The sequence below is a fragment of the Chrysochloris asiatica genome, unplaced genomic scaffold, assembly GCF_000296735.1.
Source record: "Chrysochloris asiatica unplaced genomic scaffold, ChrAsi1.0 scaffold00209, whole genome shotgun sequence".
NCBI lineage: Eukaryota > Metazoa > Chordata > Mammalia > Afrosoricida > Chrysochloridae > Chrysochloris > Chrysochloris asiatica.
In genome coordinates this window covers 2,361,989-2,379,330 of record NW_006408727.1, presented here as the reverse complement: position 1 = coordinate 2,379,330, position 17,342 = coordinate 2,361,989, and the positions used below count along the sequence as shown (strand labels likewise).

The following is a 17,342-nucleotide window of genomic DNA, read 5'->3' as shown; positions in this document are numbered from 1 at the left end:
CATAGTGGTTACGAAATGGGCTGTGAACCTTAATGTCAGCAGTTCGAAACTACCAGCTGTTCCGCGGAAGAAAGATGAGGCTTTCTGCTCCCAAAAAGATTTACAGCCTCGGAAACCCTGTACAGCGTTGCTATGACTCAGAACCAACTCCATGGCACATAACCACCATCAGGGTTGGAGGAAGACTCATTAACAACCTGCGATATGCAGACGATACAACCTTACTTGCTGAAAGCCAAGAGGACTTAAAATACTTACAGATGAAGATCAAAGACCACAGCCTTTGATATGGGCTGCACCTCAATGTAAAGATAACAAAAATTCTCACCACTGGACTAACAAATAAAAGCAAGACAAACAGAGAATAGAATGAAGTTGTCAAAGACTTCATTATGCTCAGATCAACCATCCACACTCATGGAAGCAGCAGTCAAAAAATCAAACGACATATTGCATTGGAAAAATCTGCTGCGCAAGACCTCTTTAAAGTGTTCAAGAGCAAAGATGACAATTTGAGGACTAAGGTGCACCTCACCCAAGTCATGGTATTTTCAATAACCTCATATGCATGTGAAAGCTGGACAGTGATTAAGGAAGACCCTGTAAGAATTGATGCATCTGAGTTATGGTGTTGGAAGAGAATATTAAAAGTACCAAAAGAACAAAACAAATCCGTGTTGAAAGAGGTACAGAATGCTCCTTAGAAACCAGGATGGCAAGACTTCATCATACATACTTAGGATATATTATCAGGTGGGACCAGTTCCTGACAAAGGACATCATGCTTGGTAAAGTGGAAGGTCAGAGAAAAAGAGAAAGATCCCCAACGAGATGGACTGGCACAGTGGCAGCAGCAATGGGCTTAGGCATAGAAACGATTGTGAGGTTGGCACAGGACCGGGCAGTGTTCCATTCTGTTGTACATAGGGTCACTATGAGTGGGTACCAACTCAATGGCACCTAATAACAACAACAACAACAATACTTTGTTACTTAGAGTTCTAGTGTGGCACTGTAGGATAATCACTAGACCAAAAGGTCAATTTGAACCACAAAGTGATGGTTCAAACCCACCAGCTACTCCTCCGAAACCTTAAACTGAGTGGCTATGAGTTAGAACTGATTGGGTGGCACTTAACAACAACAAATAACAGTATTTGGTTAAATAATAATACAAAAGAGAAATAGGTAACTTCATAGCACATATTTCGAATGAAACTTTCAAGCCTCTTGAGAGCAAAGACCATAAGGAATCTTCTTCCAGTACTGGTTGTTAAAAAATTCCTACAGGCAGCTTGCTATCCTAGTTTAAGGAGTGAATCTTAGCCTGCTGAATTGATCTGAATTCCATACTGCTCATAATTGAGAGGATTTAGAAATTATTAACTTAAATCTCAAATTCAAAATTTTAAAATTACTAATTTAGAAGTTATTGAAGTTATTATATTGAAACTGATAAGCCACTACTAAGTTATTGTTGTTAAGTGCTATCAAGTTAGTCTGACTCACTGCAACCCTGTATAGGGTTTCCACAGCTATAAATCTCTGTGGGAAAAGAAAGCCTCATCTTTCTCCTGTGGAGCAGCTGGAGTACCATGGGGGGCTTGAACTGTCAACCTTGTGATTTGTAATCCAGTCCTTACCCCACAGAGCCACCGTGCTCCCTAATGCCAACATAAACTTCCTTACTTGGGAGCACAGAGGTTCTGTAGTGCTTACTGGACTATGAACCACAAAATCAGTGGTTCATATCCGCTAGTGGATCAATGGGAGAAAGATGAGGTTCTCTGCTCCCACGAAAACTTGTAGCCTCAAAAACCCTACATAAAGGTTTGCTGAGTCAGAATCAACTCAGACGCACTTAACAACAGCGTGCATAATTAATGAGGTTTTACCTTTTATTTCCTTCACAAAATGTTTTCCTTTCCTGGTTATAGTCAATTTGGTTAGTTGTTAACCAATATTTCAAAGAAAACATGTGTAATATATATATGGACTCCTGGTATAGCTCTGTAGGATCAGCACTGGACTATGAACCATAAGGTCAGCAGTTCAAACCCACCAAGTGCTCCTCAGAAACCTTACACAGGGTCACAATGAGTCGGAACCAACTCTACAACACGTAGTAGCAACAACAGCATGTATATAGTGTCTATGAATCTTTGGATAATGGAAGAAAAAAAATTGGCTCAAAAATCGATGTACAGTAGGAGACCAGGAAGAGTGTCATTAACCCATGGGAAATTAGCACTTAGGGACACCCTGGTGGTGGTGGTGTGCTATGGAGTCGGGTCTGACTTACAGCAACCCTACATAGGGTTTCTGAGGCTGTAAATCTTCACAGAGCAGAAAGCCTCATCTTTCTCCCTCAGAACAGCTGGTAGTTTTGAACTGCTGACCTTAAGGTTAGCAGCCCACCTTGTAACCACTATGCTACCAGAGTTACTTTTTTTTTTTTTTTTTTAGTGGTTAATTTGGACAGATATAACGAAATGTATCTATCTAATAAGGAGTCCTGGTGGTACATTGGTTAAAGAGCTTGGCTGCTAACCAAAAGACCATGGTTTAAACCCACAATTTCTCTGTGGGAGAAACTGAGCACTCTGCTTTATAAAATATATAGCCTTGGAAACCCTACTACACCGTTCTGCTGTGTCCTAAGGAGATCAGCTCTGGTAGCGTAGTGGTTACGAATTGGGCTGCGAACCGCAAGGTCAGCAGTTCGAAACAACCAGTTGTTCCGTGGGAGAAAGATGAGGCTTTCTGCTCCCGTAAAGATTTACAGCCTCGGAAACCCTGTACAGGGTCACTATGAGTCAGAACCGACTCCAAGGCACATAACCGTCACCACCACCAAGGAGCTTGGGTAGTGTAGTGGTTACGAAGTTGGGCTGCTAATCTCAAGGTCAGCAGATATAAACTACCAGCAGTTCCGCAGGAGAAAGATGAGGCTTTCTGTTCCTGTAAAGATTTACAGCCTCAGAGACCCTGTGCAGGGTTCACTAAGAGTTGGAACTCACTCCCCCAACACACAACCCAACACACAATTACCAGCCACCACCATAGACTCCTGGTATGGCACTGTGGGATAAAGTACTGGACCATAAGGTCGATTAGAACCACAATGTCAGTGGTTCAAATTCACCAGCTGCTCCTCAGAAACCCTATACAGGGTTGCTATGAATCAGATCCAACTCAACAGCCCTTAATAACAACATAGGGTCACTATGAGTGAGTGTGGTGCCACAGGATAAGCAATGGACTGTTAACCAAAAGATCAACAGTTCAAACCTACCAGCTGTACCTTACAAACCCACTACAGTGTCGCTCTGAGAGGGTACCAACTCAACGGCATTTAACAACAAACATTAGCTCAAGAAAAGTTATAAATAAGTTGACACCTTCTCATATACAGACAGAATACTACTTATGGGGAACACACTCAAGATGTCAGTTTTGGGGGTTTTGTACATCTTATGTACTACATACACACATGTATGTACTACATGGAGTTCTGGGGTAGCATTGTAGGATAATGCACTGGACCACAAGATCAGTTTGAACCACAAGATCGGCACCTCAAACTCACCAGTCACTCCTCAGAAACCTCAGTACCTCCATGCGATAAGCACTAGACTGCAAACCACAAGGTCCATGGTTCAAACCCACCAGCCACTCCCCTATACAGGGTTGCTATGAGCCAAAACCAACTCAAAGGCACTTTAACAACAACGTGCTACATACAATGTTGCAACATGTAATTTGACTTCACTGTAGATCAGGCCTATGATATTGGTGGTGGTGATGTGCCATGGAGTTGGTTTCGATTCATAGAGACTCTGTGTTGTTGTTGTTGTTTTTAAGTACCATGGAGTCGGTTCAGACTCATAGTGACCCTTCACAGGGTTTCCGAGGCTGTAAATCTTTACAGGAGCAGAATGCCTCATCTTTCTCCTGCGCAACCGCTGGTAGTTTCAACCTGCTGACCTTGAGGTTGGCAGCCCGACTCATAACCACTACGCTACCAGAGACCCTATAGAGTGATGTTATTCAACATTCCGGACCATAACAAGCATTAATTGTTCATTTGAAATCAGGTATTTGATTTACATCAGAATTTACTTAGGACAGTTGTCGCAATAAAAACCCGTTGTAAACTGAGAACTACCTATAGTATTCACAGTCAAATCTCAATTCTCTGGAAATGAGATGTTTGATTTCCTTCTAGCCACAACCTGCAAGAAAGTTTATCAGAACTGCTCATAGACCTCCAAATTACACAACTCAGGATTGCAAGCTAAGAGAATACCACCTAACTTAATCACTTAGGAGAAAATTAGAGTGTACAGCTCAAATTTGCTTCAAGATAAACATTCTGAATAAAACATTCCAAACACACAATAAAATGAACTCAGAGATCATCCTCCAGACCCCATTTGCTGAGACAACTGAGTTTAGTCGTGTAAGTATACTCAGGCTCCACTAAAACATAGGATGAGCCTGATGCCATAAATACCAGACACATCCTTGAGGCCAAGAAATTTATGAACAGGATCCAGAGTTGAAGAAGGTGCCACAAGTTCAGAGCTTACAGGACACAGATAAGTTGAGGGACAGAAAGAGGATTGATGGGGACCACTGTAAAGTGGAGTACCCAAATCTAATCTAATGGGATTTCTAAAACTCAGTCCAGCGGATTGCTGTCGTGCACAAAGGTACACAAGTCACTAGATCTTATCTTTTCAAAAAAAGTTAATCATTATCTTACGAGATTTAGAGCAGTGTTAACAAAACCAACACAGATCCAAGGCTACAATTTGCAACTTAGTGTTCTGGGAATCTAGGTAGGCAGAAAAGAAGAAAGAAGAGTATGCATGGGACAGAGAAATAACATAAATGAACAAAAACGAAGAGGACGAGGGTGATGGGAGTCTGCCTAGAATGCGGAAGAGTAGCTGCCTGCAAGATTTCAGAAGCGGGATCAAACATAAACTCCCAAAGGGACCGAATGGGGGAAGTTGCAAGGGCAGAAGTCCTGCCCTTAGAAGGATTTAGAAGGCATACACTGAGACCCAGGGTGGGAGCCCTTCTCACCACTGGCCACGGAAGTCTGCGGATCTTCCGATCCCGCGGGGCTGTTCCCAGCTGGGCCACCTGCAGCGGCGGCAGTCCCCGTTCCTCTGGAGCCAGGACGAGCGGCGCCCACCGACCCCTTCTCGCGACCTCCTCCGGCACCACGGAGATGGACTCCATTTCCTGAGGAGGGCGCCACAGTGGCCCGTCCTCGGGCTCGGCCTCGGCCACCGGCCACCTGGCGCCAGGAAGCGTCCATACCTGCAAAGCAAGAAGAAAAAAGGAATGCAAAGAGCGTGAGCGAGGCGAAGTGAACCGGCAGCAGGGAGACCTGGTGGCAGGAGCCTGGAGAGGAAGGTCCTTGCAGGGCCGGGTCGGGGTTGAGTAGGTCGCGGGCCCTGCCTCTCCCAGAGGACGAGTCCCCGCTGAAGCTTGGCTTTGGAGATGGACCACAGTGGGAAAGGACTAGGAAGGAAAATGGGACACGAAGCACCCAGCGCCGGAAAGCGAGAACCCAGGAGAAGAAAAACACCGCCTCAGCCTCAGAAGTCCAGTGAGAGGAAGGGCAGCAAACTGACCCCGCGATTTCGGCTGGGAACCAACTGCAGAACAGAACCCCAGGAAAGCTACGTCTCCTTACCGACGGTGGCCGCCGCTAGCGACTACAACTCCCAGACGCTCCCGCCATGGCCAGCCGAATGCGTGGCAGCACTGGCTGCTTCCTTATCTGAGAGGACGCGTGCGCAGGCCGTGCCGGGACAAAGGGAACTACAACTCCCAGCATGCTCCGGGACCGGGTGGGGTTGGCGAGGTTGAGGAGGAGGACAACACATAAGGCGCTGTGGGTCTTTGAGGATGGGGTAGCTTGTCCTAAACTGAGTTGGGTATCAAGACGCTGTTGTTGTGAAGTGCGAACAGTCATTCTGACTCATAGCGTCTTGTATATGGTTGCCGAGGATATAACCTCATCTTTCTCCCACAGAGCCGTTGGTGGGCTCGAACCTCAGACCTTGTGGTTCTCAGTCCAGTGCCTATGTACAGAGGCAGCATGCTCCCTCAAGACTCCATTGTAGAGGCCTTAATTGGCTGTCTGCCATCTTTATCCTTGCCATGGGGCCGGCAAATGGGGGGTGGGGGGGTGGAGAGAAATTATTGCTGACTGAGGGGGAAATCATTGACCAGGAAAACACTCCTGACCAACATCTATGAAGAGAGAGGGAACGCTGGGAAGGAATTGTACGGAAGTATCTCAAGTAGGGAAAATGCCCTTCTGAATTACTAGAGGACATAGAAGATGTGACTCATAGTGACCCTGCACAGGGTTTCCGAGGCTGTGAATCTTTAGAAAGCCTCATCTTTCTCCCCTGTAACAGCTAGTAGCAACCCATGGAATCCTTCAATATTGCAACATGAAGCTTGAATTTTTTCTTCTTTTTTTTCAGCTTGAGAAAGGCTGAGCTTGCCCTTCCCTTTGGTTTTCTAACCCCAGGTCTTTAAACAGTTCATTATAATACTTGACTTTGTCTTCTCTAGCTGCCCTTGAAATTTTCTGTTCCACAATCTGTCCCTGACCTTGTTTTGGCTGATGATATGGAACTTTATACTTTAAACCCACAACCAATAGCCATTGAAGCAGCAGTCAAGAATGACACTTACCAACAAGTGTTAAAAAGCAAAAATGTCACTTTGAGGAATAAGGAACACCTGACCCAAGTGCCTCATAGGCATACAACAGCTGGACCATGAATAAGTAAGACAGAAATGCATTTGAATTGTGGTGTTGGCAAAGAATAGTGAATATACAATGAAGTGCCAGAAGAATGAACAGATCTCTTTCCACAGATGTAGTCAATTTTATTTCTGTGTATTTCATCTGGTGAAGTCCATGTGTATAATCATCTTTTATGTTGTTTTAAAAAGGCATGTGCAATGAATGAGTCATTTGTCTTACAAAATTCTATCATGCCAGTATCATTTCCATCACCAAGGCCATATTTTCCAACTACTGATCCTTTTTGTTTCTAATCTTTGCAATCCAATCATCAGTAATTATCAATACTTCTTGATTGCACATTTGATCAATTTTAGATTGAAGAAGTTAGTGCAATTCTTTAATTTCATCATCACTGGCTTTAGTGGTTGATGCATAAATTTGAATAATAGTGGTATTAATTGGTCTTCCTGCTCGATGTATGGATGTTATCCTATCACAGACAGCATTGTGCTTCAAGACAGATCTTGATACGTTCTGTTTATGATGGATGTGACACCATTCCTCTTCAATTTGTCATTCCCAGCTATGTAAAACATGTAATTGTCAGATTCAGAATGTCCAATACCAGTCTATTTCAGCTCACGAATACCTAGGATATCGATCATTATGCATTCCATTTCATTTTTGGCAACTTCAGTTTTCCTAGATTCATATTTTGTACACATCAGTTTTCCTAGATACATACTTCGTAACTCCATTATCGATGGATGTTTGCAACAGTTTCTCCTCATTTTGAGTTGTTTCCCACCAGCAAATGAAGGTTCCAAAAGTTTTACTCCATTCCTGTCGTCATGGTCAACTCTACTTTGAGGTTTAAGCTTTTCCCAAGTTGTATTTTGAGTGCCTCCCATGAGGGGCTCATCTTCTGACACTATATCTGACAATATTCTGGTGCTATCTGACAGAGGTTTACTGCTATTCCTAATGTTTTTAGTGACTAAACATTTGGAAGATATGTTTAGCCACTAAAAACATTATGCCTCTCCTTCTGCCAAGTCTGTCTTAGTTTGGAAGGTCAGTTGAAACCTGTCTACCATGAGTGACCCTGCCAACATTCAAAATTCCGCTGGCATAGCTTCCAGCATCACAGCAACATGCAAGCCTCCACATACCGACAGATGAACGGTGTAAATGTTATAGCATAGATCTGTAATTAAATGTCACTAAAAATATTTCTTTATACTTGGATCCACAACCAATATCCATAAAAGCAACAGTCAAGAAATCAAACGATGTGTTGCAGCAGGAAAATCTGTGGCAAAAGATCTCTTTTAAGTGTCAAAAGTCGTGGTCTGATACTGTAGGGTAAGCACTGGACTGCCAATCACAAGGTTGGCGGTTCAAACCCACTAGCCATTCCTTGGAAACCCTACATAGGGTCGCTATGAATAAGGACTGACTTGGTGACACCAACGAGTGTTAAAAAGCAAAAATGTCACTTAGAGGAATTAGGAGCACTTGACCAAAGTACCTCATAGGCATGCAACAGTTAGACAATGAATAAGTCAGACAGAAATACATTTGAATTATGGTGCTCGTAAAGAATAAGGAATATAAAATGGAGTGCCAGGAGAATGAACAGATCTCTCTTTGAAGTGAGTGTGGTGAGCCTTCATCTCCCACACTTTGATCTGGAGGTCTGAGCCACGTGGTGGGGAGCAATACCAGTGTGAGGTGGGGGCCAGCTGTGCTGCTTTGGTGTACAGATAGGCTCAGCTCCAGACCTACAGAACCCACAGAGACACAGACTAGCATTTGATCAATCACCCTGCCTCGCGCTGCCCTGTGGTCTTAACAGACAAGGAAACCAGCTCCACCAAGGGTTTCCACGAACAGCTTCTGGATTTAGTGCCCTAAACTTAGTTAAGGAGGTCGGTAGGAACTCCATGTAGGGCCACGAACTCTGCTGTCATATCCCTCCCACACTCATCTCTTGAGATTTTTAGCTTGTGGCACCCCCAGAGTTTCGCCTCTCCTGGTCCAACTATTCTGTGTTTTCATAGTTTTGCTTTGGGATTTGTCTTTTTTTCCTTTTCTTGTTTCACTGTGTTTTTGTTTGTTTGAAGTTTTTATTGTGCATTGAGTGATAGTTTACATGGGAGAATATGAGCTTTACACCATCGTTTCACTGCAATGATTACAATCTCCCCCATGCATCATCATTCAACAATATTTGCTTCTATTCCCTCTGTTTTTTGTTTTTGTTTTTGTTTGGGGGAGGGGTATACACAAAAACACTCAGGAATATATAGTCATTTAAACAACTAAAGGGCACATTCTGCAAGCCTGCTTCATGGCCACCAGCACTCAGTCTGTCTCTTTCCATGAGTCTGAAGTCCTCAGCTGCTCTCTCTCTCGATGTCCCCATCTCTGCCTCCATCTCTGGTGTCACTGCTTCTCTGGATAGGGTCCTGCATTCCGCTTGTGCTCTTCTCCCTTGGTGGTACTCAGGTCCTCTGTTTCTGGACTGTAAAATTACTCCTCCATTTTTGTTATAAAACTTCTACCTTTACAGTTGTGACAATCACAATTAGTCATGATAACAATGATTCACTATTGAATCAAAAGAATCTTATCCCCATCTCTTTTCATCAGACCTATCTAGATAAAATGAAAACTATTCAGTGGGGAATCTACCTTCCCCCACACACTCTTAAACTAAACTCCCTCTTGAAAACTTGTAAGCCAGTCACTTCGTGCCTTTATCATCTCCTCATTTTAGGTAGCCAATGTCTAAGTCACCCTTCCTTATCTACACTGTATAGAGAGAGGACAACATTGATACTTGATGTGAAGATTCCTTCCCTCTCAGTTGTTACTTTGAGCTACTACATCCATAGGTATAGGTCAAGTTCATCAAAACAAGCTTACACTTGTTTCCTTTATCAAATTTTTTTTATCCTTCTCTAGTCGAGTTCTGATCATCAAGCCATCAAGCCTAGGTCAAATGGGTACTAGGTGCAGTTTCATTGTTTTTATTTGTTTATTATTTCTCCTCCTTCTCTTTCATTCCCTTGAATTTTATCCTTTCTAGCTCTGGTAACGTAGTGGCTATGAATTGGGCTGTGAACTGCAAGATCAGCAGTTCAAAACTACCAGCTGCTCTGAGGGAGAAAGATGAGATTTTCTGCTCCCGTAAAGACGTACAGCCTTGGAAACCCTGTTCAGGGTCGCTATGGGTTGGAACTGACTCGACGGCACTTAACAACAACAACAATCTGTGAGTTACTGTGCTGGACTGAAAAGTCGGTTCCAATCCCAAGGTTGGTAGTTCAAGCTCACCAGCCACTCCTCGGAAATCCTATAAAGGGTTGCTTTGTTAAGACTTGACAGCACTTAACAACCTCTGCTACTATCCTTTTTATCTTCTATTTCTCATTTACTCTCTTTTCTTTTTTTGTTTCCTTATTGATCTTTACTACTCTCTACTCTCTCTTTTCATCTCGCCTGTCCCTGGTTTTTCTAAGTTTGTTTGTTTGTTTGTTTGTTTGTTTTTGCTTTCCTTTTATTGTGTGTCATATTTATCTGTTCTGTGGTTCCACTTTCCTGTCCATCATCTTTGTTTTAATTAATCTTAAGGTTTTTCATTTTTGTTCCTCCTTTTATATTTTTTCTTATAACTCCATTTCTCTGTCCTCCTTATTTCTTTATAGTAATTACAATCTTTTTTTCGGGTCACTGCCTGTATTTATTTCTTTTTTCTCTTTTTTATTTTCTCTTTTCATTGTTGGTTCTTTGTTTGTTCTCTTTTGCTTTCTTGTGTGTGTGGGGGGGGTGGGTTTTTATCTTTCCTATCTAGCAGGAAACAATAACCCTATCCATAAAGCCCAAACACAACTGGAGTTCCACCCACTGGACAGGAACCAGTACCAGTTCCTACACCACCTGATTAGTGATAGACAATAGCCAACACCAGTCAAAACACACCTTAAATTGAAGTGGGTAATGGGTGAACATGAACAGTGTACACCACTCTCTAACTACACCCACAAAAGACAGTTGGTGAGAGCCTGAGAATACACCAACATACAATCATCAGTTAAATACAAATAAAACAACCCTCCTCCCCCCCAATATGCTGAAAACAACAGACAAATTTAGGTCACATGAAGAAATGAGAGAATGACTCAAACAAATGACCAAGATGCAGAGCCAGAAAACATTTCTGAGGAAGAACAGGTAATGGAACGAACTGAAAAATAATTAAAAAGAATGATAATTTGGTACTTTGAAAGGATCAAAGAAAGATTGAGGAAAGCAAGGAGAACACAGTAAAAACTTTAGAAGAATTCAGGAAAACAATACAAGAAAAAACAGACAAAATAAATGCAGATTTTGAAATAATACAAAACTTGCTATTAGAAATCCAGAAGATTAATACTATGCTCTCAGAAATGGACAATACATTGAAAGGGCCAAGGAGTAAATGGAAGCAATGGAAGCCTGAATTAGTGAGCTTGAAGACAAATCTCTCAATGCTAGTATGCTAGAAGAACAATAAGAAGAAAGAATGAAAAAATCTGAAGAAAGCCTAAGAGTTATGTGGAACACCATGAAGAGGAACAATTTACAGGTGATTGGAATTACAGAACAGGAAGAGGCAATAAAACACACAGAGAAAATTGTCAAAGAATTGTTGAAAGAAAACTTCCCTAACACCATGAAAGATAAAAAGATAACCATTCAAGAAGCTGAATGAACCCCAAGCAATATAGACCCTAAAAGAAAATAACCAAAAGATAACATAATAAAATTCTCCAAAACCAAAGACAAGGAAAGAATCCTGAAAGCAGCTCATGAAAAACAAAAAGTTACCTACACAGGAAAGCCAATAAGACTAAGCTCTGATTATTCAGCAGAAACCATATAGACAAGAAGGCAATGGGATGACATATACAAAACTGTGTGTGTGTGTGTGTGTGTGTGTGTGTGTTGGGGGGTGGGGGGAAACAAACAAACAAAACTGTCAACCAAGAATCATATACTCAACAAAGCTTTCCCTAAAATATGATAGTGAAATTTGGACATTTCCTGATAAACAGAAACTAAAGGAATTTGTAACAAGATCAGCTTTACAAAAAGTGCCAAAGGGTGCTGGGAGCATCTAATCCAAGGTCTCAGACATGGGAGCAGTTTAACCGAAGCACTGCAACTGAATAATTGTGGTCCAGAAAATCGGGCTGCTCCCAGGTCAGGTTGCCCCACTGAGGAACTTGTAAAGCCTGCCTCAGGGAACAAGCAATTTGCAAAGTCTTTCCTTGTACACAGCCATGACCTTCAGTTTAGTCTGCAAAAACATCTTGTCCTATCTCTGTCTCCTTAGCAACCACAAGTTAAATTCTTCTGATAAAGTCCTGCTTATTGCTTGCATCAATAACACCAGATGCTTTTCTTTCCTCTGCTACCAGCACTCTTCTTTGATTTGTGTATATAATAAACGTGCTGAACATAGGTCAGAGCTGCAGTTATCTCCATCAGAGTGCTGTGTTCCACCTGGTCCCAACATTACTTATTTTCAACTGTGTCTTTCTTTTATTTCTAATCTCCTGTCGCCCTTGTTGTTGTTGTTGTTATGTGACGTAGAGTCGGTTCCAACTCATAGCGACCCTGTATAGGGTTTCTAAGGCTGTAAATCTTTACAGGAGCAGAAAGCCTCATCTTTCTCCTGTGGAACAGCTGGTAATTTTGAACTGCTGACTTTGCAGTTCACAGCCCGATTCGTAACCATTATGCCTGTCGCCCCTACTCGGGTTTAATCTCTCCTTGCAGGTTGTGGAGTATAGCCACTTGTCGGATGAGGCAAAAGGGTGTTCTTTGGACTGAAAAACAACAGCAAACAGTAACCTGAGATTACCATATATAACAACACCGCCCAGAACTCAATCCAAATATGTTGTTATTGGTAAGTGTTGTCGAGTTGATTCCAATTCACAGCAACCCTGTTTAGGGTTTCCAAGGCTTTAAATCTTCAAGGGAGCAAAAAGCCTCATCATTCTCCTGAGGCATGCCTGGTGGGCTCAAACAACAGACTTTGTGGTTCAAAGTCTAGTGCTTATCATATAGAAGTAGTAAAACAAACCTACAAGACTGAACATAGGGAACCAAAGATATCAATTTATAATTAACTCAACTACAAAGCATAAAGTGGGATAGTATAGATACAGAACTTACAAATGGCAAGGAAATCAAGTAGATTTCATGATAAAAGACTATTTTCAATAGGGGAAAATATTGATTGCAGTATAACCTCAAAGAAAATGAACATACCTGCACATCAGAATAAAAAAAGAAGAAACTCTGAAAGATTTAATAAGCATTAACACAACAAAATTGAAAATGCTAAGAAAACCCACATAAAAATGAACTCAGTGCAGAAAATTATGTGTAACAAAGAAACCAGCAGCACCACAAAAAAGCACACAGCAAAAAAGGCAGCAATTAATTAATATCTATTAATAATTACGCTGAATGTAAATAGATTAAATGCAGTGGTCAAGAGACAGTAAAAGCAGAACAGATAAGAAAATAGGATCCTTCAATATGCTGTCTACAAAAGACACATCAAAAAGATGAGACATTCAATAGACTCCTGTGAACCCTGGTAGAGACCTAGTTGGCCAGCAGTATGCAAGACCTGGAGACTCTTAGGCCCAGAGTCAGTGACATGGCCACAGAGGACTAGAGTGGAGAGTGAAACATCCAGCTGATAAGAAGAGAGGGCATGTGTACAAGAACACCCACACTTGCAGATAATACCCACTTGACCTGGCTTCAATGACTGGATGAAGAAGAAGAAGAAGAAGAAGGGAAAAAAGAGTAATCTGATGGAATTTGATGAACTTGACCTACACCTATGGATGTAGTAGCTCAAAACAGGAAACAAATCTTTATAGTGACGATCATTCCCACTGTCTCCATACGCAGAGTAGACAGGGATGGGCAACTTGGACATTGGATACCCAAAATGGAGAAGGGATACAAAGGCAAGAAGTGACTGGCTTACAAGCTTTCAAGAGGGAGTCTAGATCCAGAGGGCACAGAGGAAGGTAGAATCTCCACTGAGTAGTATCCAATCTGTTTAGGCAGGGCTGATGAAAGGAAATGTGGATAGGTCTCTTGTGGTACAATAGTGAACAATTGTTATCAGGACTGATTGTGAGGGCTGGAAATGTAAAGGTAGAAGTTCTGTAGCAAGGAGGGGAGTAGTTAACTTTGCAGTCTATGAGCACAGATCCTTGGGACCATCAAGGGAGAAGAACGGATAGCAGGACCCTACCCAGAGAAGCAGTGATGCCTGAGCTGGAGGCAGAGACGAGATGACGTGGAGAGATGGAGCAGCTGGGGACTTCAGACACAGAGAGGGAGAGGGGCTGTGTGCTGACAACTGGGGAAGGGGGCAGGCTTGCAGGGTATACCCTGTGGTTGGTTGATGATGCATGGAAGGGGATTGTAATCATGGCAATGAAATGATATACGATAGGATGAATGTAAAACTAATGTTCTCCCATGTAAACTATCACATAATTTACAATAAAATATTAAAAAAGAAAAGAAAAAGAGAGAGACAGTCTAAATGCCCATCAACAGAAGAATGGTTAAACAAATTGTGGTACATACATACGATGAACTATTATACAATGCTGAAGAATAATTATGAATCTGTGAACACACATTACAACATGGATGAACATGGAGGACATGCTGAGTGAAATCAGTGAAACACAAAAGGACAGATATTGTATGAGACCAAAGTTGTAAAACATTAAGAAAAAAGTTTCTTGATAAAAGAAGCAATCTATTATGGTTACGGGGGTGGGGGAGGAAAAACAAGGGGAAAGGGAAATTTTTTCATGGACACATGTTACATGGATGGCAGGACAGGCAATATACAACAAGAGGGAGGTTAGCAGAGGAACGATGAAGGTAGCAGGAGACACAAGGCGGAATGCAATGTTAAAGTGAATAAAGATACATACTGTTAGCTGTTGGTACATGGAAGGGATTGTAATAAAGCAAAGTATATGATTTGCTGAATATAGAACTGATGATCTGCTCTATAAACCTTCACTCCATTCACAATAAAACATTAAAAAGAAAGAAGAATTAACTTTTAGAGGAAACTATTATAGTAGGATGGTAGAATTGTCGTTCAGATCTTCTATATTTTGCTTTGATCAGGCTCAAAACCCTTTTAAATCGTTGGGAGTTCTCAGTGCCCTGGGTCATAAACACTAGAAGAGAAAAGTCCTGCAAGTGTGATGGGCACTCAGATATCCCTTAGGAAGGGAAAAGCAAATTGAGCCATTTGTAATCAGGTTAATTACTAGCGAGTTCTGGACTCAAGAAATAACCGTCCACCATGCAAAGGCAGCTTTCATTCCTAGTGTTGACACTGTGACAAGTTATTGTCTTTAGGATTTGGCCTAAGAGGCTCCCAAAACATTCACTAATATGTGTCTCCCATTCCCCTTCCCTGATTAAATGATTTTCTTCATCTTCAGCATGGCTAAAATGAATTCTTTCCTCATTTATGCAATTCTACTTACCAGTCTCTGGAAGAGATATTTTTAATTGCCTGTAGTGACTTAGTAATTATTCAATTTAATGATTTGTAACAAGCATTTTCTTTTAATAACTAACAGAGCAGACCAAAGTTCATTGCATGTTACGAGGTTAAGTATTCTTTTCTGAAAGGTTTGTTGTTGTTGTTGTTATGTGCCGTGGAGTCGGTTCCAACTCATAGTGACCCTGTACAGGGTTTCCGAGGCTGTAAATCTTTACGGGAGCAGAATGCTTCATCTTTCTCCCGCAGAACGGCTGGTAGTTTCGAACTGTTGACCCTGAGGTTCACAGCCCGATTCGTAACCACTACGCTACCAGAGCTCCTTTGAAAGGTTTAAGTTACCTTTTTTGTAAGTATACTTCTTTAGTAATTGTATATACCTGTGCTCTCCAGGCATTGTGAAATCACACCTGAATGTAACTATTTGCAATGTAGATCTACAAAGTGTCTGTATTATTTTGAAAACTAAATAACAAAGGAGTGACTCATGGCATTCAAAGATGAATGAAAATGAATTGTATTCCAATCTTAAAAAACTCCTGATAATCACAGGTAAATGTTTCTCCCTTGAATGCCCTGGGAAACTCATCTATCTGTCTTTCTACTGAGAGGTAGCAATGAGGCCACTGGGGGAGATCATGGAACACTAGGGACTTTGCAGCCACCAAGGTACCTGTTCTTCTCAACATCATGAATCTTTGTGACAAACCCAGGAAACAGTCTCCCCACTCTGTAAAGAACTAACTCAAGTAGCTTCTTGGATTAAGTCCAAATGGTTAAAGCATAGCCCAGATAAAACAAAAATGAACCTAATTGAAAAGAGGAGAATTTGACTATCTGACAAGAAATCCAATATCAATTCTATTTTAAAGGACAACATTGTCTGAATGGTGAGTAATTTTGTAGGAAATTGTTATTTTCAGAACCCCAAAGGGATGCATTGGTGAAAATATATTCTTTCATCCCTAACTAGTCAGGAAACCAAGAGCCAGACATAAAATGTAATTCTAGAAAATACTGTCTTGAATTTATTCAATATGCACTCTGACTAGTTTAAATTAAAAACATACAGATAACAGGTATGTTATCTACAAATAGAGCCCTATAAAGCATTTGATTTGGCCTCCTTAAAAACATTCAAGTACAGTTTCAAAGTGAAGTATTTACTTAGCCCAAAGTCTGATTTTGCCACTAAACTGTTGTTGTTAAGTGCCGTCAAGTCGGTTCCAACCCATAGCGACCCTGTAGAGGGTTTCCAAGGAGTGGCTAGTGAGCCTGAACCACCAATCTTACAGTTGAAATTGAGTTTGCAGTACAGCACCACACCAGTACTCCAATGAATTTATCCTGAACTTTTTTAGTCCTCAGGTTTCTTCTCTGTCTCACTCTCTCTCTTTTTCTTTCTTCATTTAAAATAGTTTAAACATGCCAAATTTTATAGACATATGTATGCACATATGCAATATATATATTCATGTATCTAACTTAGAAAACAAAATCCTCACCACTGGACCAATAAACAACATTCTTATCAATGGAGAAAAGATTTAAGTTGTCAAGGACTTCCTTCTTCTTGGATCAACTATCAATACTCATCGACATAGCAGTCAACAAATCAAACATTAGGCAAATCTCCTGCACAAGACCTTTTCAAAGTGTTGAATAGTAAAGATGTCAGTTTGAGGACTAAAGTGTGACTGACCCAAGCCATGGTATTTTCAATAACCTCATATGCATGTGAAAGCTGAACAGTGAATAAGGAAGACCATAGAAGAATTGATGCTTTTGCCACGCTTGAGTCCATCGATGCTGCCACTTTGCCAGTCCATGTTGTTGGGGGTCTTCCTCTTTTTCTCTGACCCTACACCTTACCAAACATGATATCCTTCTCCAGCGACTGGTCCCTCCTGACAATATGTCCAAAGTATGAGA

The 17,342-nt window shown here is 41.5% G+C and overlaps 1 protein-coding gene and 1 pseudogene across 1 annotated transcript in view; both read right to left on the bottom strand.

The window, feature by feature from the left end:
- The window catches only part of NFXL1 (nuclear transcription factor, X-box binding-like 1), an 82,776-nt gene extending 77,444 nt beyond the window's left edge, over nucleotides 1-5,332 (bottom strand). The window contains exon 1 of the mRNA XM_006872675.1: nucleotides 5,095-5,332. Coding sequence (XP_006872737.1) covers nucleotides 5,095-5,332 — 238 coding nt within the window. The remainder of the gene's footprint in view (nucleotides 1-5,094) is intronic.
- A 7,257-nt stretch (nucleotides 5,333-12,589) lies between these two features.
- LOC102820966 overlaps nucleotides 12,590-17,342 on the bottom strand; it is a 13,511-nt pseudogene continuing 8,758 nt past the window's right edge.